At 49.0% G+C, this 22,185-nt stretch overlaps 2 protein-coding genes across 2 annotated transcripts in view; both read right to left on the reverse strand.

The window, feature by feature from the left end:
* OASL (2'-5'-oligoadenylate synthetase like) overlaps positions 1 to 4,893 on the reverse strand; it is an 18,288-nt gene extending 13,395 nt beyond the window's left edge. Inside the window, exons 1-2 of the mRNA XM_013006402.2 lie at positions 4,637 to 4,893; positions 861 to 1,143 (exon numbers count right to left, since the gene is read on the reverse strand). Coding sequence (XP_012861856.1) covers positions 861 to 1,143; positions 4,637 to 4,834 — 481 coding nt within the window. The 5' untranslated portion in view covers positions 4,835 to 4,893. The remainder of the gene's footprint in view (positions 1 to 860; positions 1,144 to 4,636) is intronic.
* Positions 4,894 to 9,888: 4,995 nt separating this feature from the next.
* Positions 9,889 to 21,729, reverse strand: LOC101656814 (2'-5'-oligoadenylate synthase-like protein 2). The gene is made up of 6 exons (XM_004709697.2): positions 21,368 to 21,729; positions 18,002 to 18,290; positions 16,688 to 16,863; positions 13,495 to 13,736; positions 12,678 to 12,813; positions 9,889 to 10,990 (listed from the first exon to the last, which is right to left on the reverse strand). The coding sequence occupies exons 1-6, from the start codon at positions 21,566 to 21,568 to the stop codon at positions 10,517 to 10,519; spliced, it is 1,518 nt and encodes a 505-aa protein (XP_004709754.1). The 5' UTR covers positions 21,569 to 21,729; the 3' UTR covers positions 9,889 to 10,516.
* Positions 21,730 to 22,185: the final 456 nt, after the last annotated feature.

Consider the following 22,185-nt stretch of genomic DNA (forward strand, 5'->3'; position numbering starts at 1 on the left):
TACACACACACACACACACACACACACACACACACACAATCTCTTTAAACGTTTTTATTGTGAATTGGGTGAAAAGGTTTACAGAGAAAGTCTACTTCCATTCAGCTATTTGTACGCATTCTGCTTCCTGTCATTAACTGCATTTCCCACAATGTAACATCGCTTATCCCACTTGCTGTCTGTTTCCTGTTTTCATTCCTAACCCTTCTCCACTTTGCTCTTGTGTAAATGACGCCATGTTGGTCTCCTCTGGTTCACTATACCAAGCGGTTCCTGTGTTCCTAGTGGTGTTGTTCCCCTTCTAGACCTCTCTGTTGTTTGGCCAAAGGTGGAGTCATAGGCAGGGGAATAGGGAGGTGGGTGAGGGATGGGTGTAAGGGAGTTCCCATTCCTGTCCTGAAAGGCGACTAGATTCACCCTTGTTCACTTCCCAACTTCCCGACCAGTTTGTCCTTGGAATCATCTCTCAAATAAATTGCTTGCCTTCAGATCCTTGGGCCAGGGTCTGCTTCTGGGAAAACTCAAGCAAGTACAGGCCCCTGCACCCACAGTAAGCATCCCTGAAGCCCATTGTGGTCTGTTATAGCTCCTTCTCCTAGGCACCCAGGATGCCTTGTTCTCGTCCTCGGCACATTTAACCCCCATTTGCCATCGTCCCTTTGTCTGCGTGACTCATACTCATCTCCATTTCCCGGGGAGAGGTCAATGATGACCAGATTTGGGCCAGTCCTGTGCACTGGGGACCCTCACCCCCAGCATAGGACAAGAAGGCATGCATGGGACAGGCCTGATGAGTGAAGGAATTGCAAGTCCCCAGAGGGCGGGTGATCAAGGCAAATAGGTTTTCCCCTTCCCCTTACCCAGGGCCCTGTAGGCGGGCACAATGGTGACGGTGACGAGCTCCAAGATCTCACTGGTTTGGATGGTGACGACAAGAACATCGGGGACTCCCCGGGCCACGTAGACCTCCTGGAGTCCGAGGGCCAGCAGGTCCCGGCAACGCCACAGTTTTTTCTGTATCAGGCTCAGAACGGCCTGGTGGAACTTGGTCTCCTCCCGGAAGCTTTGGAAACAGCTCAGGAACACCACCAACTCCACCTCCGCAGCATTCCTGAGCGCCGTGCCATTTCCAGAGGAGTCCGCCTGCGGAGCAAGCGCCAAACACCTGTCACCCTGTGCCACGCCTTATCAACTTCACACCAAGCAGCCCCTTTGAGAGTACCGGGCGGCGTACATGGTTAAGGGCTGGACCACTAACTGAAGGACTGACTGTTTGGACTGACTGTTGGACCCCCTACCCCTCACTCCGCCGTCCCCCCTCCCCTCCCCCAGCAGCCCCCCAGTGGTGCCTAGAGAGACAGACATGGTGATCTGTTTCCAAAAGGTCGAAACCCCGTGGAGCATGATCCTACTCAGAGACATGCTGGTCAGTTGCCAGGAGATGGAACCAGCTCCATGGGAACCGACACCCACCAGGGGCATCCCATCTGATGCTCGCCACAGCCCTGAGGGGTCGTACTCACGTCCCCACTTTCTAGGTGAGAATACTAAGATATCAAGAGGCTATACCCCTCGCTCCTGGTCCCAGGGTAGCTGGGTCTGACCCAGACAGCCCATCTCCAGAGCTCCTGCTTCTGAAGGACGCCAAGGCAGGGCTTCGGAGCCTCAGGTTTCCCATCTACCAAGTGGGCATTATCCTGTCTGCTCTATAATGTTTGGTTGGGGGTCATTCCAAGGAGCCCCGGCGGAGTGGCAGGTGTCAGCACTGGGCTGCTGACCTACAATTTGGCCGTTCAAAGCTACCAGCTGCAACACTAGGGGCCAGAGCAGTCATCTTTTGACAGAAGTCCGCCGATCATCAGGCCCTTACTTCCACAGAGCTGGGGGGTGGGTTCAAGTCCCCGACCATTTGGTTAGTAATGGGTGAAAGCCTCCATTAAGTCCTTCGTTCAATCCTCCTGAAGCCCCAGCTCGTTCAAGGACAGCAGCATTCACTCACGTCACCCACCCTGATGACCAGACTTCCTGTGCTGGGGATTACAGTCCAGAAATGATCCTTGACAGCTGACCTTGGAGCGCTCGGGTCCATGGATGCCTCTACCACGTAGTGGTCTTCAGGGGAGACGTGGTTATGATCTGTGAGCAGGTTTTGAGGGCTGAGAAATGACTACTTGCCGCCCTCAAAACTCATTCTCTTTGTAAGGTCCCCCTCTCCCCTGTCTTTCCTCGTTCCCTGCCACTTCATTCTCAGGGCTGAGAGCCAGGGTCTGGGAAGCGCTGTGTAAGTCAGACTTGCGCTCCATTCCCAGAAGAACGGTTCGTCAAGAACGATCACCATGCTTCTCTTTCGAAACATTCACCAGGAACCACTAATCCCTCAACCTGCGCTGCCTCGTGTGAGGGAATGTGGGCTTCACACCGCGAGGTCAGCAGTTCAAAACCACCAGCTGCTCCGAGGGAGGAAGATGAGGCTTTGTACTTTCTGTAAAGAGTTGCAATCTCAGAAACCCACCTGGGCTGTTCTACTCTGTCCTACAGGGTCGCCAGGAGTCGCAGTAGACTTTGACTCGATGGCACTGAGGGAGCGGTGGTGGTGGTGGTGATGATGATGCGATGTTTCTCCTGTTGTGCATGGAGTTGCTATGATTTGGAACCAACTGGACGGCACCCAAAACAATGATGACATCATCATCATGATAATGATACAGTGAACCCTCGTTTATCGCGGTAATCGGTTCTAGACCCTACCGTGATAAATGAAATTCTGCGAAGTAGGATTCCTTATTCAAGTCGAAATGGCGTGCAACCTCCATGATTTTCTTGCCATCTTTGATCATATCCAAAAGTTTTACCTTTTCCTAGATGGTGAGCATCTTCCTCTGGTGCTTATTTTTATTGTCAGAAGGCTTAGAAGAAGCAGCTCATTTAGGAGCCATCATAGGGCTTAGATAAAATTTCTTAAAAATCGCAAACAATTACAGTACACTGTACAAAAGCAAAAATGCATCTGATCCGTAGTTCCGATACATAGCGATGCAGACAGAAGCGTGTACAGTATGAGCCAATCAGTAGCAGTAATGACAGAGCATGCACTGTTACACAAAAACCGCGATAGAGTGAAGCCGCGGAAGTCGAAGCGCGAAGTGGCGAGGGTTCACTGTACTCTTAATTGCCAATGACAAGACCAAGGACTTGAGAGATCCAATAAGTTCAATGTCACAGGACCTATATAAGTGAAGGAACCAGATCTTTCTGGTAGCAAAACTTCTGGGTCTTATATCTGAACCATAGCGCAGATGGGTGACAAGAAGGGGTGGGGGGCTCAGGCTTCAGATTCCTTCCCTGGAGTGGAGACCCCTGAAGTGAGAACTTTAGCACTGGGCTCAAAGTCAGGAATCCCCACTCTAGTCTTGTCTCTGCCACCAATTTGCTGTGTGATCAAGGGACGTCTCTCACCCTCTCTATGCCTCTGTGTTCTCAGTGGTTCATTGTTGGACCAGCTAAGACTGTCTGATTCTAATTCTAGCTCTGACCCTCTTGGATTTTGACCCTCGTTAGGACAGGAGGCGACATAAGGCAGCTGGAGGAAGGATTTAGGGGAAACCTCTCAGTGGGACAGCCCAGAGTCCTGGCTGTGGAGTTAAACAGACAGACTATGATGCAAATCCTAGCTCTAAGACTAGCTATGTGGCTTTAGGCAAATCACTTCACTGCTCGGAGCCTGTAAAAAATATTCTTAATGTGAAAACATTCAGAAAATACAATGAACACACCTCTGTCCAGCCAGTTAGAATGAACAGATATACACACCTCGACTCGTTTGCTTCATCTAAACCATTTTAAAGTGAATTTCAGATATCAGGATACTATATCCCTTAAATCTTTAGCTGTAAGCAAACTACAATAGAGTGCAAATACAACTTCTTATATGCACTCCAAGCTCAAACTCACTGCCATCGATGTGCTGACTCATAGCGACTAACTGCTGGTAGGCTCGAACTGCTGACCTTGTGGGTTGCAGCCCACTGTGTAATCACCATGCCACCAGAGCTCCCTTCATATGCACGAGGAAACAAACAAAACCATTCTCGTAACTCGCGTTACTGTGATCGTCCCTTTATTGAGGTGATCTGGAACTGACCCCACAATAGCCCCAGCATCCGCCTGTCTTACAGCGATCAAAACCAACAATGCTGCTCTTCCATCACCTGACACCCAGGCCATATGAGAACTTTCCCAGTGTCTCCAAGGTGTATTCTACAGATGGATTCTGCGAGCCAGAACCCAGCCAAAGACCACACGTTACATGTTACATCGGTTGTCTCCAAGCCGCTACTTTGCTCAGCTGTCACATGATAGCTACATCGCAGAGTACGACCATTGGGGAGATGCCCCATGCTTAGGGGGTCGATGCGTGTCCCTCAGAGTGTGAGCTGTTCTCAGTACTTTTCTTAGTAGACCTGTTCTGCTCAAGGCAGCTGCCTGGTCTGGGTAGGCAGGCAAAAGCCGGCAGAACTCAAGCTGTGAGCAGCAGCGTGGGTTAGGGGTGAGTCGGCAAGGGCGCCCCGGCATCACGAGTGATGCAGCCCAGGTGTTGCCCCATCCTTTGCCCTGGCATGGAAGAGACGAGTCTCACCTCGACAACCTTCAGCACCCGCACCTCCTGGCCCAGGCGGTGCTCGGCCTGGAAGTCTTCCTCCCTCAGGAACCGCTCCACAGTTCGCACGACCTTCTTCATCTTCGCTTTCCACTCCCGGCTGGGCAGCAGGTACTGAGCCACAAAGGAATCCAGCCTGGAGGCAGGGGTGTCAAACAGCTCCGGAGCCAGCGCCATCCTGGCTCCAGAGTACCACGGCTGGGCAGAGACAGCCACACACCTGTCCTGGAAAACACACAGCCACTCCGTGAAGGCGGCAACTGACTCCCGCCCTGTGGGGGGTCCAGGGCTGGAGCTGGGAGGGAACGGGATGATGGCCTGCCAGCGGCCACCCTGCTAGGAGCCCATCGCTGAGGCAGTGATGCACAGGGACACTGGGCTGACGCGGGAAGCCTGGGCCACCTTAAAGAGCCTGGCGTCCGGCCAGCCTGCCCGCTGCTAGTTTCGATTCTCAGCCTTTTGAGTTTCCCTTTTATGACGTTTGGAAACCGAAATGAGTTCGGTCATGGAGGAAGGCCCTCTGGCAGTAAATGGGAGTTGAATGGCAGTCCAACGGGCCGCCTTGGGGACAAACAACAAAAGGAAACGGAGGCCCAGAAAGGAAAGGGATCTCCCTGTACAACTGCTCCAGCGTTTACCCACTTCCGTTTCGTTCTTGAGATTTTTCTTTGTTTCATTGTGTTACTGTTGTTGCACCGTGTGCTTGCGTTCTGTTGTGATTTTTGTTTGATTTTCTCTCTGTGAAACCCAGATCAGGTAAACCTATAGAGGCAACTGGATTCAAAGGGACGTGGCGGGGGAGGCTGGCAGGAAATGGGGAGCTAACGTTGAGTGTAAGGAGGAAGAAATGTGCAGGAATTGATTGGGGTGATGGTTGGACGACTCGTATGAATGCGATGGAAAGGTGTGATATAGAATTTGTATCTCCATGAAATTGTTGAAAATAAACTCATTTTTAAAAAAAGAACGAGAAGGGACTTGCGTGGGGTGGGGGAAAGAAGTGAAAACTCCAGAGTCAGACAAAACAGACTTGGCACTCAGTCTGCTACCATATTTTTAATCATTTTATTGGGGGCTCTTAGAGCTCTTATCACAATCCATCCATCCATCCATTATGTCAAGCACATTTGTGCAGATGTTGCCATCATCCTTCTCAAACACTGTCTTTCTACTTGAGCCCTGATGTCAGCGCCTCTTTTCCCCTCCCCTCCCTCCCTCACGAACCCTTGATAAATTATAAATGATTGTTTTCATATCTTAGCCACCTGCTGCCTACCTTCTCCCATGGTTCTGTTGTCCATCACCCTGGGTGGGGGGATGGTGGTACTTATACATACGTTGATCATTGAGATGGGTTTCCCCTTTCTCCCCATACCTTCCCCCTACTCTCATGGTGTCACTACTCCCATTATTGGTCCTGAGGGGTTTATCTGTCCTGGATTCCGCGTGTCCAGAGCTCTTATCTGTACCCGTGTGCATGCTCTGATGTAGCTGGATTTGTAAGGTAGAACTGGGGTCATGATAGCTGGGGGAAGGAAGCATTAAAGAACTAGAGAAATGTTTGTGTCTCGTCGGCGCTATACTGCACACTGGCTGGCTCGTCCCTTCCTTGTGACCCTTTTCTGAGGGGCTGTCCAATTGTCTACAGATGGGCTTTGGGTCTCCACTCTGCACCTCCCTTGTTTGCATCGATATGATTGTTTGCTTTGGGTCTTCTGATGCCTGACAGCTGAACCCTGCTGGGAGTCTAATTGAACCCCTTGGTCATTATGTACAACTGATAAAAAAAGTCAGTTAGAAATTAAATGCCAAGGTAATAAATGTTGGAATCCTTCTTTCATGTGCTCATGCTTTTTATTATTAGAAGAAAACAGTATCAATATTGTGTGGGAAATTGGGAAAGGGAGAGAACTTACCACACAGCCATGTTGCTGGAAGGATAGGTGCCTGGCTAGCCTCCAAGTAAAATCTAGTTCGCTCTCTCTGTTCCACTTGGAGTGGTTATTGATCAGGCTCAATTGCTTCAGGGCATGAACCTTAACTTTATAGTTCACAATCGTGGAACATAAAATTATGACCCACTCTGTAAACTTTCCCCTAATTCACAATAAAAAAGTTTCAGTAACATATAGAAGCACAGGGAAATGGGTATCTTCTTGGTGGTTACCATGAATATTTACATTAAGCGTTTGTCTGAATGGGATCACATGAGAAGGTCCTGGGTAGAGTGGGAGAAAAATGTGGAAGAGACCTCCAAAATCATGAAAGAGATTAGTCTTACTGGTTGGAAGAGTCTTGGGGAACCCTTGAGACCACGGGTCCTTTGTCACCCTTCAGACCTGGAACCAGATTCACCCCCGTGGCTCAATTTTCAGCCAGACACTAGACAGGACGATAGGGTTAACAGGAGACCTGGTGGTGCAGTGGGTTATGCGTTGCATTGTTAACCACTAGGTCCATGCTTCAAATCCACCCACAGCTGCTGGGGAGAAACGTGAAGCTGCCCTCTGCTGTAGAGATTCACAGTCTCAGGACCCCCGGGAGCAGTGCTACTCTGTCCTGTAGGGTCTCTCTGAGTCAGATTGGACACAGTGACAGCGAGTTAGAAGGTGAACACCAGGGAGGTAGGCACTCCTTAGGGCGGCGTTTTCAGAAGCTGCAGGCAGGAAGTTCAGGAGGCAGGCAGGATTATGGAAAGAAGGAACAGTGGGAACAGAAACCCTAGAAGGAAGTGGGGTGAGGGGTGCTATCCCGTGGGGATCGCACAACGGATACGAATTGCTTCCTGAAAGTCTTTGCTCAAATCACAATAAAAAGTGAAAAAACAAAAAAATAAAAATAAAATTTAAAAAGTAAAAAACCCAAACATTTAATAGTTTGCATTTATAATACTTTATGATCCATTGATAACAATGTAACTTTTGTGCCATACTGAGTTATGCCCTTCCAAACAATTCCAAATCTGTATCGATCTCTTGCATGCTTTCGTTGTTCTTATCATAAATTATGTCTTTTTATTTTGTGTCCTGTCACATCTCCCTTCGTACTGTGGCGGCCTTACCCTCTCGTGGTTTATCTTTCCCTTTTGTACATTCGTTATGAAAATATGAAGGATGAGACATTTAGAATGACCAAGCATGAAGACCTTATTAGTAGCTTTGACGTTTGTCCCTATGGGGCCCTGGTGGCACTGTGGGTTAGGCATTGCGCTGCTGACTTCAAGGTCAGTGGTTCAAACCCACCAATCGCTGTGGGAGGAAGATGAAGCTGTTTGCTCCCTTAAAGATTTACAGCCTTGGAAATCATATATATATATGATTTATACATATATATATATATTTATGTGTAGTTCCTATGAATCAGCATTGCCTAGTTGTCAATGGCCATATGTGTTGAATGTGTTGTTGTTGAATGTATAGGTTTGTATTGCTTTCTGGTGCTTTTTCTCTGCCATCTGTAGAGCGCTCATTAGTGTTCTTGTAGGGCTAGTCTGGCGGATGGGAACACTCTGGTTCTTAGTTTGTTTGGAAATATTTTAATTTCACCTTTACTCTTAAAGGGTACTTTCATCGGGTGTAGAATTCTTGGTTAACATTTGTTTGTTTGTTACTTTCAGTACTCGCTTTCAATATACCATTCCATTCTCTTCTGACCGCCAATGTTTCTTAGGGAAAGTTGACATTTAATCTTAGTGAGGATCCTTTGTATGTGATTGTTTCTCCCTCACAGTTGTCAGGCATGACACCATTTACAAATTACTATTTAAAATTTTCTACTGTGGTTTTATAGATATATTATATATATGTTATATATATATAACAAAAAGTTAGCCATTTTAGCCATTTTGTTTGTGGTAGTTACATACTCTGTTGTCAACTTGAGACTTAAGAGTGAAGGGATGGAATTAAGCCTGTCAATCAGATCACAGCTCGATGACCTCATTGGGAGCCATTAAGGAGATAAATAGCTCGCTGGAGGCGGGACATGCTCACTCCCTGTGAGGCATTCCTGAGCAGAGCCTGATGGAGCTACACTGATGGAGCCATAGGCCTGGAGCTGGAGGAGCCCCGTGGAGCCCCACGGCAGCACTGAGATGCTTCCACTGCCACTTGATCCATAAGACTTCCACCCTCTGGCCTGTGATCTTCCTGCATTTGGCATCATTGCATGTGTTTTGTGAGTCTGAAGAAAAATTTATAGATTGGTATCACACATATGGACTAATATCGGACTTAAGGACTTGATCTGGACTGGGCTGGGATGTTCTCTCAATATTGAATTACTCTTGTATATATAAAGCTCTTTCTTATACCCATATGAGTGTCTATGAATTTGTTTCTCTAGTCCAGACTGACACATTGTTTTACTATGGAAGGTGAGCACGGGGCACTTCGGCCATCTTTACATGTCCAGTTCAAGCACAAGCACATTCATTGAGTTTGTCTGGTTGTCCAACCACTACCTTTATCTGTAGTCAAATATTCAAATTATATCATCACCCTTAACAGGGGTTCGCTGTCCCCTAAGCAGTGTGCTCTCATCCCCCCCCTTCCCACTCTGGGAAACACTAATAAACTTAGATCTCTATCCATTCGTCTATTTCAGATACCTCACGCGCATGAGCTCATACAATGTTTGTCCTTTTGTGACCGACTCATTCAACTCATCACGATATTTTCAAGGTCCATCCAGGTTGTAGGAGTCCTGATAGTATAGTGGGTTTACATGTTGGGCTGCAAACCTCAAAGGCAGCCATTCAAACCCACCAATCAATTCTTGGGGAAAAGCTGAGACTTTTTGCTCCTGTAAAGTGTGATAGCTTTGGAAACCCAAAGGGGCAACTTTGTTTTGTCCATAGGATCCCTGAGAATCAGAATTGGCTTGATAGCAGGGAGGGTTTTTTGGGTTTGGTTTTGTTTTACTCCATATCGTAGCATGTGTCAGGACTTCGTTGATCTTTATGGCTGAGTAGTATTCCATTGTACGTAAGTATTATGTTTTGTTTTAGGCTGTTTCCACTTTTGGCTACTGTGAATAGTGCTTCAGTGAACACCGATGTATAAGTATTTGTTGTGTTTATAAGTTTAATCCTTTTATTTGTATGTGTTTATTTTTAAAAGCATTTTATTAAGGGCTCTTACAGCTCTTATCACAATCCAGACAGCCATTCATTGTGTCAAGCACATTTGTACATAGGTTGCCATCATCGATTTCAAAACATTTTCTTTCTACTTGAGCCTTTGGTATCAGCTCATTTCGCCCCGCCCCTCCCCACATTTTTATTTTTTTAACCGGACTTTTAACCTCTCACATTTTACCAGGCTTTTAACGTCACAGTCTTTATTCATAAAATGGGCTTCATACTAATACCCACTCTTTAGGTTAGCTGTACAGATTAAAGACGATAATGATATATGCAACACATGGAGTAGGAGGAGCCCACGGTAAATGCAAATATTACTGCTCATTCACTGACTATTCATTGCGTGACTGCTATGCGGCTGGTATTAGCAAGGGAAAGTAGTGTTTCCCACCACCCCAAGGAACTCCCAGAGCAGAAGGGAGATAAGAAACAAGACTGAGAGTCTGGTGTGATGGGGGATAAGGAAAAAGAACGGTGGCAGTCTTGATGGAAGGCCTAGCGACACAAGGGTTGCTTTGGGGTCACGTGTTGTTAGTGGATACCTGCTTGAGGTGAGTCTTAAAAAGGATGTCTTCCCCTGGCCAGGGAAGAGGCCATTGCTGGGCAAAGGCCTCAAGGGTGAACGATTTGTGTGCTAGGGACTTAGTTATACACTGGGGTGACAGGAGCATCAAGTGTGTAGATCATGGGCCACTCCTAGGGCCTTGCAGGAACTGTCACCCTTTCCTGATGAGCACGATGGTGTCACAGTCTTCAATGTCCAGATCTCTAAAGGTGCGATGGTTCTTCAGTTTCCGATTCTGGAACTTTAGTATCTGATCTTCTGCATCAGGCCCTCCTGCTGCCTCAATCTTGTCTTTCAAATCCACGATCAAGTCATCAGGGTTGACGGCATAAGGCTTGTTCTGGCCATTCGTTTCCTTCACAAAGACCTGAATCTCGGGGGGGAAGATTTCCAGCACCCGGATGCGCACTTTAGAGAAGATACCATAATCCGAAAGGCTCTGCCTATTGCTGAGTGGTTTTCGGTCCCCACCTGGCTCCTGGAAGGAGAGGCGCAAGTTTCCAGACAGGAAAATCCTATCCTTGATCTCTTTCTTCATTTTCCAAATGGGGCTGTAGGGGTTCACTAAGAGTGTGTGATCATCCTCGCCCGTCATCCTCAAGGTCACTTGGACGTCTCTTGCGCTCTGAAAGGGAGGTAGAGATAGGTGAGGGTCCCTGGGTGATCATGACTGAGGGTTGTCTCCAAAGCCCCTCGTCTGTCAACTGACCATGCAACCTACCACCCCCGACAGAAGCATTTTTAAAAGGAGAAGTAGATGCTACCAATAATTCTGGGGGACACCAGACATGAGCTTGGACTGTCCCAGGCAAAGCAGGGCATTTGGTTGTCTGAGGCTCCTAGGACCTTGGGTCATCCTCTGTCCTCCAATGAGGACAAATGATTTCACATATGTGAGGCATTGGTCATGGTGTGCTAAGAGATGCAGTGTACTTAAGGATGACTACTGCACTAGCAAGTCTGGAAATAGCCCCCCAAAATCTGTCCATAAGTCACTTGTTCTCGAAATCAAAGTACTTTCCTGCATGGGAGTCTGATGAGGCGAGACAAAAGATGGATTCGATTGAGGATAACACTCTGTCTCTAATCGTCTAGGGCAGTCCTGGTTCATGCCTGTTGTCCTAGCTTTTATTATATCTTATTTTTGTCCTCGCTTTTCATACCATGACCGTTCACTCTCAAGAGTATCCCGGGTTGAAAGTTACATTATAGGAAGATATCTGTTAGACCTGTATCTGCAAATATGGAATTGTCTAAGTTATTTTAAATTAGTTACTGAAAAGCTTAATGATTTAAGTGAAAACGTAAAAACATGCGCGCACACACACACACACACAACCTAGGCTGCACAACCAGACACAGTCAAGAGGTTGTGCATGGATGGTATATCCATGGAGGAAATGGAAGAAATTGATCTGTGGATGTCCGGAAAGGTATAGACCGGAGAATCTGGGGGTGGAGATAAAAAGAAGACTTACTGCTTTGTACATACCCTTCAACAGTTAACTTAAAAAATTACTGTGGACATATTTTTTCACAAAATATAAAATAGTAATCATAACAATACTGATGCTTATGGGACGGGGTCTCAGCAAGAAACAGAAGTACTGGCCTGTCCCACGCAGGGACCTGTGATCGGGTAGACATAGGCAGCCGATTTGACCTGGAGGTTGTGGCCCATCTAGCTGTGTGGTGGGCATCTAACTTGTTTCAGGTGCAGCGGGGCTGGTTGGCAGCCAGTCACAGAATGTCCCCGTGGGGTCTGACACGTGGTCCCAGGTGACAAGCCCATTTGGGAGTAGCAGGTTGGAGGGCATTAGACTTCTCGGTAAGCTCATAGGCAAGTCCTGATCTAGGACGGTGGCCCGGGGCACATTCAGGCGAGGAGAGCAGTGATCTACGCAGGGGGAAGGGGCCTGGCCAGAGCTGGGGTCTGTGGGACCCTGTGCTGTTGTTATCTAATTTCTGGGTGTATCTATTAAATCTCTGATTCAATATCAAGAAGTGGAGGTTCTGACCAAACATGATGAAAGGAAACGTTGTCTTCCACGATGCTTCTATGTGAGCATTTTCTTTGACACACACCCCCTCGATTGGCTATGGAGGGGAAGGCATAGTGCAGGAAAGGCAGGAAGAGTTGTGGCCGGGCATTTTCAGGAGGAGGGCAGGAAATGCACACCTGGTTGGCCAGGACATCTCTAAGGGGAGGTGTTGGGGGATTTGTGGGTGCTGGGGCAGGAGTTGTGGGAGATTCATGGGGGTTAAAGTGAAGTCACCATCAGTCATGACGCAGGGGCGGGGGGCGGTCATACCTGTACGTGCCAACCCTCATCTTCAATCCGGCAGCAGGGCTGTTGCAGGCAAAACGCAGCTTCTGCAGCTACCAAGTCCCACCTCTTCCCCTTCCCCAGGTTATTGGTGGGGTCAGCTGGGTCCAGGATGATGGGTCTGGGAGAGAAAAGGGGTGAGCCTGAGTCACATTCCTGGTTCTGATCTTAGGAGCTCAGAGGGGTTAAGTGCCTGCCTCTGGGTAGGGTGGGCTCCCTGCATGCCGAACTTCTTGTTTCAAGAGTGGGACTATAACTAAGGCATGCCCAGTCAAGATTTATCTCTGATTTTTTGCTAGCAATGCTGGAGCAATCTTATACTGCAGTGGGTCTCAACCTTCCTAATGCCATGACCCATTCATACAGTTTCTAATGTTGTGGGGATCCCCCGCCCCCACTCCCAACCATAAAATTATTTTCATTGCTACTTCATAACTGTCATTTTGCTACTGTTATAATTCAAGTGACCCCTGTGAAAGTGTCGTTTGACCCCCAAAAGGGTCGCAACCCACAGGTTGAGAACCACTGGGCTATTAGAAGGTCCATTTCCAGAGGAGAAGCTTAAGTCTCACACAGCCAGGAGGGAATTAGCTTGAACTAAAAACAGGAAGCCTCGACTGGCAAAGCTGAGTGATTCCCAGGCTCAGGACCCTGGCAACATAGCGATGGTCTAGATCACTTCATACCTGAAGCTTCTACCTCTGGGACCTTCGGTTATAAGGTCAACGATTGACCCTTTCCTTTAAAAAACTGTTTGACGTGGGTCTTCTATCCCGTGGAGTTGAAACCAACCCCCCCTCACCTGGATTCCTTCAACTTCTGCTTGATGCAGTCTCTGACCACCTCGTTTTGGAAATCGTAGTACTTGGTCCAGTATATGCAGATGCTTTCGTGGTCCCTGAGGAGCTCCAGCACAGCGGCAAAGCCTTCGTCCATCTCAAAGTGCTCCTTCCTGTCGGTACCCATTTCCCAGGCGTAGATGGTCAACAGCTCCAGCGCGTATTTGGACGGCAAGGGTACTCTTCGATATTTGGGTTTCAAGTACTGTAGAGAAAGCCAGAGAGCGAGAGAGTGGAAAAGTGTGAGGGAGCGAGAGAGCAATCCCTCCGGGAATTTCCAGTTTCTCCAATTCTCAGTAAGACCTCAGCAGCTTTCTCTTCCACCATGCACACGCATGACATCTGACACGGGCCCTGCTCCTGAGCAGGTAGCAATTAAAGCAGCAAACAAGTGCAAGCATGTTACAGATTGAATTATGCCCTACCCCAAATATGTGTTAAAATCCTATACATGTAAATAGGACCATGTTTAGAAACGGCGGGTTTTGTTACGTTAATGAGGCCATGCGATAGTAGCGTTGGTCTGTCGTAAGCCTAATCACTTCTGAGGTATGGAAGGAGGACAATAGACACAGAGACACACACGCAAGGGAGTCTGGGTGCCATGTGAGGACCTGTCAACAGGCAAAGGAACATGCTGGACACCAAGGATTGATGGCGTGCACCAAACACCAGGTATCCCTTAGAAAGAATCAGACTGCGAGAAAATACATTTCTGTTTTTTAAAGCCAATCTTTGTTCTTGTTCTTTTTTATTGAGACGGTCATCCATTTGTTGCTGGACCAGAGTCCCCCATCACCCAAGGTCGGGTAATGGAGGAGCGGGTGCAGGTGACCATTTGTCATGGGCCAACAGGGTTCTTTATGGAGTGGGGTCCCTAGGCATGCCACGGGGGCGGGGCGGGGCTCTGAAAATAAGGAGGGGGGAAATGGAGAGACTGGGACAGATCAGGATGGGATTGAGTTCGGGGTTTGGGTTTGGGATGACATGACAGAGGAGCCTTGGGTTGGGTTGAGGCAGGAATGAGAACAACCAAGTTGCGGGTAAGCGTGGTTTAGCATGGAGGAATTGGGTTGGCGGTGGGGGCTGGAACGGGAATGGGTGGGAGTAGGAGATGTGAGATTGAGATTAGGGATGGGATTGGAAGGCAGGAATGGAGTTGGGCATGAGGTTGGAGGGGCCCCGGGATAGTCAGACACGGAGATGGTGTTGGGAATTGGCTGAGGCGGGAAGATAGGTGGCATGGCTCTGGGGTCAGGACTGGAGTTGGGGATCGGGTGGGCACGAGGTTAGAGCAGTAGGTACAGTTGGAGGTGGAGATGGGAATGGTGTTTTGGGGTATGGAAAGGACAGCATGGGTTTAAGGATGAGGTTCAGAGACTGTTTTGCCTTGGGATTCTAGGTCTGATCCAGGTGTCACCAGGGGACACTCAGAACCACTCCTGGGACCATAGTTATTTTGTGGGGTGGATGGGTGAGTGGAGGCGCCTGCTTCTGGGACGATCTCTGACAAGGGTAGGTGGCCAGGAGAGGCCCTCTCTGGTGCTGCGGTATTGGACCTTCCGTGTTTTAGTGCTCGGACTCCCAGTCCTCGGCAGTAGGTGGTGTGTCCGGGGAAGGTTTCAGATCATGGGCTTCCTTCTTCCCATTCTTGGCAGGAGGTGGTGATGGCAGCGGTGGCATCAGCGAGGCCTTAGGGTCAGCCCCAGAACCCCCTGGCCATCCTCGCTAGGGTTTCTCAGCTCTCTCACATCCCTACTGCTACTGGCCCTGGCCTGTCCTGTCATAAATATCCCACCCTTCTCGCCTCCAGGGTGCAGCAGGGGGAGGAGGGGGAGAAGGGCAGGGGCTGTTGGAGGCGGTAAGCCCCCTGCAGGGCACTGTGCAGGAGGTAGGATAGGGCGTCCAGCTGGATGTCTAGTGACAGAGGCCAGGCTCTTGGGGATCCCCAGGCGGGCTGGGTTTGAGGTGCCCAGGAGTCAGGGTGGCAGGGTTGGAAAAGGTGTAGAGGACCCCAACTCAGTCCCTGATGACGGCAGACACAAGGTGCTCCCCTCGGACGCAGCCTCCCCCTTTTGCTGTTCCACCTCCTCCGAGAGTCTCTGCCCCTTCGCCTGGATCCCAACCTTTTTTTTTTTTTTGCATTTCTGTTTTGGCAGCAATAGCAAACGGAGACAAATAATAGCTAACCTTCACGGTGCACAGTGCTCTCCGCCGATAAATCGCTGTGACGTGTACTAGCTCACTCACACTATCGAGCTGTCCCCTAGGCTTGGAGAGTTGGGTTGGGTGCATAGTTTTCTTTGTCCAACTATGCTGGCGCACGGAGGACGGAGTGATGAAAACGTCTCAGACATAACCAAACACCTTGAGGGAATGAGTCCCTGGGCCTGGGCGGAGGTGGTTTGCTGTCAGGACCAAGGTTGATGGGCATAACCGAGTTTACCAAGACAATACCTCACATCCGGATTTGGTGGGAAGAGGCTGCAGTCTTGAGAGCTGTCGGCAGCCATCGAAAGGGCAGTGGTCGGGTTCGCTCATCACCGAGAGTGATGAACATCACAAGGCACAGGGACACAATGAGCCCCATGGATTCCCGTGTCATGCACACACCCATCTCTGCCAACCCGAGACGAGAGGAACTAGAGGGTGCCTAGCGACCCCTACCAACTGCCCTGAAAAGGATCGCACGAGACGGTCCTGGATGGACAGACCTGAAAATCCTAAGATTCCAGGCTTACTGGTGCGTGTCCCCCGCCACCATCCCCCAGTCCTGGACGATGACCCTTACCTTTGAGGTCTGGAACGGAACTCAGCTCCACGTTAGAACAATCCACCAATTAAGATCAAAAGGGCAGAATTTACTATGCCCCCCCTCAAAAAAAAAAAGTCCAGAGGGTAAGGAAAGAAGGAGGAATTGAAACAGGAAGCCCAAGGGGGAAGTGGGACATGTGATAGGACCTTACGGATGGCAGTCGAATCAGAGGATGTATGAATTAACTCTGTTGAATCAGAGTCTGTTGAATGTAAACGTATGGCTGGCCTCATACACCTTCATCTAATTCATAATCAAAAAGAATGAAAGGAAAACAATGCTGTCATGTGCCCACCCTCCCCTCGGTCCTGGCATCTCCTAGGCTGGTGCCCGTCTCTCACCGTCAGGTACCAGTGCTTCACCAGCCGCAAGAGGCTCTTCACCTTGGTCGGGCAACTCTTCACAAAGCACCTCTGCAGCTCCATGAAGCAGGACGAGAACTCCCCAGGGTGGCCGGCGGCAGTGATCAGGTCTTCATAGATTTCCGGTGGCGGCTTCATATCTGGGAAGAAGGTTCCTGGAAGGAGAAGATGCATATGCACTCTTTGAGAGGAGGAAGCTAGGAAGAGGTCTAGCGTGCTTAGAAACTCCCCAAGCCCAGCTCCCTCCCGCCGCGTTGAGTCCTCTGGGTTTCCAAGGCTGTATAAAGTGAAGGAAGCAGAAAGCCTCATCTTTTTTTCCCTAAGGAGTGCCTAGTGGGATCCCACCTGCTGACCTTGTGGTTTGCAGCCCCACGGGCTAGGCCACCAGGGCTCCTTCAGGGATCTCATGCAGGCCCCCGTTTCACGATAGCATCCTTTCTATGTTATAACCCTGTCAGTGGCACGAAAGAAGTGCCTGGAGGGTTGGACAACCCGAAAACCAAAATAATCAACCCCAAAGAACCAGACCCATTGCTGGCGGTTCGGACTCAGGATGACCCGCGTGTAACAGAGAACGGCCCCATAGTGCCTTCTTGGTGGTCATCTATGGTAGCAGATGGCCAGATTTTCCTACCTGGGGCCACTGGATGGATTCGAACCACCCACCCCTAGGTTAATAGTCAAGCTGGAAATGCTTGAAATGACCTAGGGACCTAGAGGTTTGGGTAGCACATTCAGTTCACATGGATGTCCAATAACTCACATTGACCCAAGGTTTACCATGAGGCAGGCACCAAGCTAAGTCTATGGAATCCCCCGGAGAGCTTCATGAAGTAGGTAAACCAGTGGAGCCAGAGGAAACTGGCATCTTAATAGGTCCACCATGGTGTCCTAGCATTCAACCTGAAATCATCTCCTTTCACAGGTTGGTGTCTTGAAGGGGTTTAATAGCTTGTCAAGGTCACACCACTGCTAAGTCTTAGGGTCAACATTGGTGAACAGGAAGAGGCCTGTTTTAAAAATATGACTTCAATCTTGTTCTGTCTGGCTGCCTCCCAAGACTTGAAGTGCTGGCTTGGCAGTGGGAACCCCTTACCTGGGAGCAGGCCCTTCCCCAAGGAAACAATTGGACCGTGGCAATGCATGCATTTACGGAAGGACTGAGTCCTCAAGCAGAGCTCTCGTCTTATCCCCCCAACCTTTCTCATTGGTTTCTACTTTCCCAAACCTCCCCCAAGACCAAGGTTGGAGAAGGGGCCTTGACTGGTTACTCTGGCCCAACGCTGACTTTACCCAGAGCATTGAACGCTGGGAGCACATCCACCCGGATGACATCGCTGCTCTTCTTGGACTGCACTTCGAAGGACAGGGAGCGAGGTGACCTAGCCCTCACTCTGTGCTGGACCAAGGATATGTTGTAAGCCAGACTCCTACTACAGTGGTCCAGCTTCTCCTGGATGAAGTTGATGACGAGTTCTCGGTGCTGGGCCTGCTCTCGGAAGCTGGAGAAGCAGCTCAAGAATATGACCAGGTCCACATCGGAGCTGTGCTTCAACGTAGTCCCCTTCCCGGAAGAGCCGCCCTGTGGGGACAACAGCATTGAGCTTCACCTGTGGGGGGGGGGGGCCTGGCATCTGAGGTTGGAGCTCCCATCCAAATCGGGCCATTCACACAGGCTCTAAAAGGCATCCTTGGCTTCCACCGTCTACCTGTGCTGTGGGTGCTACTCTGCCTTCAATTGGTCAGAGAAAAGAAACGCTTGCTAAAGGGAGGACAGAAATGAATTGATACACACCATTCTACTCTAGGACTTAAATCTCTTCTCCAAAGGTAGCCATGATTCCCAGGTTCTTATAGACCATTCCATCCGTCTTCTACACCTGTCCAATTTGGCAGCCAAAAGCCACACGGGGCTATTTAGGTTGAACTTCATGAAATGACATAACACCTTCCGTTCCTCAGTCACACATAGCCCCTCTGCACGTGCTTACTAGCCACACAAGGCTAGTGGCTACTGTGTGGGGCAGCACAGAGAGACGTCTCCATCATTGTAGAAAGTTCTAGTGGGTGGTTCTGGCCGAGACAAATACATGTCTGTGTGTCTATATCTGTTGTACATATGTTATGTGTCTGGCTATGAAATTGGGGGAAAAAACTTTAAGTGAAACTTTTTGATTTTGAAATGATGATAGATTCACAGGCGGTTGGAAAGAGAAGACGGAGGGTGGTTTTTCCCCCAACGGTTACATCTTACATAAACATGGCAGAAGAGCAAAACCAGGAAACTGACATTGGTGTGTGTGTGTGTGTGTGTGTGTGTGTGTGTGCCATTCCTGACATTTTAATCACGTGTAGATTCCCGTAGCCACCATTGGATCAAGATACAGAATGATACCATCACTAAGTCCCCCTTCACTTACAGCCACATACCCGTCCCTCCCTGCCAGCATGCAGAAACCCTGCCGTCTCAATACACTTCCCAGGTATAGAATGTTCTGTAGACAGCATGCTAGCTCACGGTCCCCTTCCCTGACTCAGCGTGATGACCTTGATACCTAGTTATGTCCTAATGTGCACAAATGTCATCTAGTTAATAATTTTACACGTTAACATGGGTGACATTGTCTTAGAGTTTCGACTTAATTCTCTCTCTGCCAGCGGAGTCTTCTTTTCAGAGTCCTTCACGTTCTAGCTCCGTGTCCTCCGTCCAGAGCCTCACGTGTAACCACTGTGAGCAAGTGAGTTGGTAGAGGCCCACCTGAAAAGTATCCAATCATTTTAAAGAATGTGCTTTTTCCCTACATGGTCACACATGTAAAGGACAGTGTCTTGTAGTGACTCCCATGTGTTTTGGACGTGGTCGTAATCCACAAACGTGTTAGCAGTGTGTGTTCCTGAAGAGCATCGTCATCCACCTCGTAGGCCCCTAGGTTTGTGACTGAACTCTGACAACCCCTGGAGGTTGCCACAGGTTGGGACCAGTTCTGTGGTGCTTTAAAAACAAGAATAGTTGCATACTACTTTTAAAAAAATCAGGAGGGATTTGTGACTTCAGATCTATCACTGATTCCTCTCACTACCATGGGATTGATTCCATCCCATAGCAACCCCAAAGGACAGGGTAGAACTGCCCCCAGGGGTGTCTAGGACTGACTCTGTAGGGGAGGGAGTAGACAGACTCTTTCTCTCTCAGGGTGGCTGGTGGTTTCCCACCGCCAGCTCAACTCGTAACCATTGTACCAGCAGGGTGGCCTTGACTTAGAGATTGGGGTTTTGTGTCCAGAAGAAAGAGAAGAAGGAAGAAGGTGAGTGCCATCACGTAGCATGAATAAGTCCGGCCAAGAAATGTCCTTGCCATGAAAAAAAAATATTTTAATAAATTATCAAGGGTTCAGGAAGGAGGGAGGGTGGGGAGGGGAGAGGGAATGAGGAGCTGATATCAAGGGCTTAAGCAGAAAGAAAATGTTTTGAAAAGGATGATGGCAACATAGGTACAAATGTGCTTGACACATGGATGGATGGATGGATGGATGGATGGATGGATGGACAGACGGACGGATGGCATGTGATAAGAGCTGCAAGAGCCCCCAATACATGATTTAAAAAGAAGGAAAAAAAGAAAGAAATGTCCCTGCAAGAGTTGCCATCCGTCTCCGAAGTCTCTCCAGGCCAGACAGTCGGGAGTCACAAGGAATCAACGTGTCATTGGCAAGTAATTTCTAACACAATCAGTACATGCTGTTCTAGAACAATACAGGAGGGCATCCTTAGGACTGGGAGCATAACGTAGGCTTTCTTCCAAAAGAAACCAAAAAAGCATAAAGCTTACAGGGTTCTACTGCTATTCTCAGTCGACTGAATCTCTTGAGAGCTGGATTAATAATCATATATATATATATTTTTTTTTTAATTCTTATCACAATCCATACATACATCAATTGTGTAAAGCACATTTGTACATTCTTTACCCTCATCATTCTCAAAACATTTGGTCTCCACATAAGCCCCTGGCATCAGCTCCTCATTTCCCCCTCTTACCCCTTCTCCCCTCCCTCATGAACCCTTGATAATTTATAAATTATTATTTTGTCATATCTTACACTGTCCGGTGTCTCCCTTCACCCACTTTTCTGTTGTATATGTAGATTCTTGTCATTGGTTCCCCATTTCCACCCCACCCTCCCTCCACCCTCCCAGTATCACCATTCTAAGCACTGGTTCTGAAGGTTTCATCTGTCCTGGATTCCCTGTGTTTCCAGTTCCTATCTGTACCAGTGTACATCCTCTGGTCTAGCCAGATTTGTAAGGTAGAATTGGGATCATGATAGTGGGTGGGTTGGAGGGGGAGGAAGCATTTAGGAACTAGAGGAAAGTTGTATGTTTCATCATTGCTACACTGCACCCAACTGGATCATCTCCTCCCCGAGACCCTCCCCTAAGGGGATGTCCAGTTGCCTACAGATGGGCTTTGGGTCCCCACTCTGCACTCCCCCTCATTCACAATGATATGATTTTTTGTTCTGACGATGCCTGATACCTGATACGATCGACACCTCTTAATAACCATATTATGAGAAGACTGACGTTCAGAGAGATGACGTGATCCCACTCGAAGGGGCAGAGCGGGGATCTGAGCTCCCAGGGTCCCCGAGTGCTCACCCTCACCACCTTCAGCACCCTGACTTCTTGGTCCAGAATCAGCGCATCTCGGAAGCATTGATCCCTCAGGAACCGTTCAGTTCTCTGGCAGGCATCTTGCATCTCCTCCTTCCAGTCTCCCTGGGGCTGAAGGTTCTGCCCCACAAAGGCATCCACCCTGGAGGCAGGGGTGTCATACAGGTCCGGAGGGCCAAACTCCATCTCAAAGGCCGAGGCTGGCTGCCTGGGAGAATCTCTTCTCTCCTGCACGCTCAGCTATTGAAAGGTGCACGCTCCAGCCTTTTTCCTCCAAGCCGAAAAGCTGAAACAGCGGGGATGGCGGTGGGGCTTTATCGGTCCTCTCTCGGAGCGGAGAGAGGGCCGGGGTCCCTCTCAGCAATGTAGGACTCCTCCCCTTTAAACTCAGAAGCTACCCCGCCGGCAGGCTCCTCCCTGCCCTGGTGACGTTTGGAAACCGAAACTAAGTGTTCAGTGGGTTTGGAAACGCAAACTGAGTTTTCAACGCAGGAAGAATCTCTTTGGGCCTTAAGGATGGCCAGGAAAAGTGGCTGGGAAGTAAGTCTGTGGGTTTTCCCACAGGCTCTCAGCCCAAGGACTTCTCGGGAGTTGGTAGAGCCGACTTTCCATATTCCCCCTTTCCTGCTGCAGAGGAAACGAAAGTGAGAGGGAGAGAGAGAGAGAATACTGCTGCCAGCACTGGGTTTATCTTCCTCAAGGGAACTGGTTGTTTTAGCCAGGCCCTTGCACCAGCCTCTCAAGCAGACAAATAACCTGCTGAACTTTGTCACCTTTGCCTCCAGCATCTCACAGACCTTATC

This window comes from Echinops telfairi, unplaced genomic scaffold (assembly GCF_000313985.2).
Source record: "Echinops telfairi isolate 266 unplaced genomic scaffold, ASM31398v2 ScPeMD7_7412;HRSCAF=8450, whole genome shotgun sequence".
In the NCBI taxonomy this organism is placed as follows: domain Eukaryota; kingdom Metazoa; phylum Chordata; class Mammalia; order Afrosoricida; family Tenrecidae; genus Echinops; species Echinops telfairi.

Excerpts from the sequence above, each read along its gene's own strand:
- LOC101656814 (XM_004709697.2), bottom strand. The coding sequence starts at position 21,568 with ATGGAGTTTGGCCCTCCGGACCTGTATGACACCCCTGCCTCCAGGGTG. Across the intron at positions 16,864-18,001 it reads CCCAGCGTTCAATGCTCTGG|GAACCTTCTTCCCAGATATG; the intron begins GTAAAGTCAGCG and ends TTCTCCTTCCAG. Across the intron at positions 12,814-13,494 it reads CAGAAGTTGAAGGAATCCAG|ACCCATCATCCTGGACCCAG; the intron begins GTGAGGGGGGGT and ends TTTCTCTCCCAG.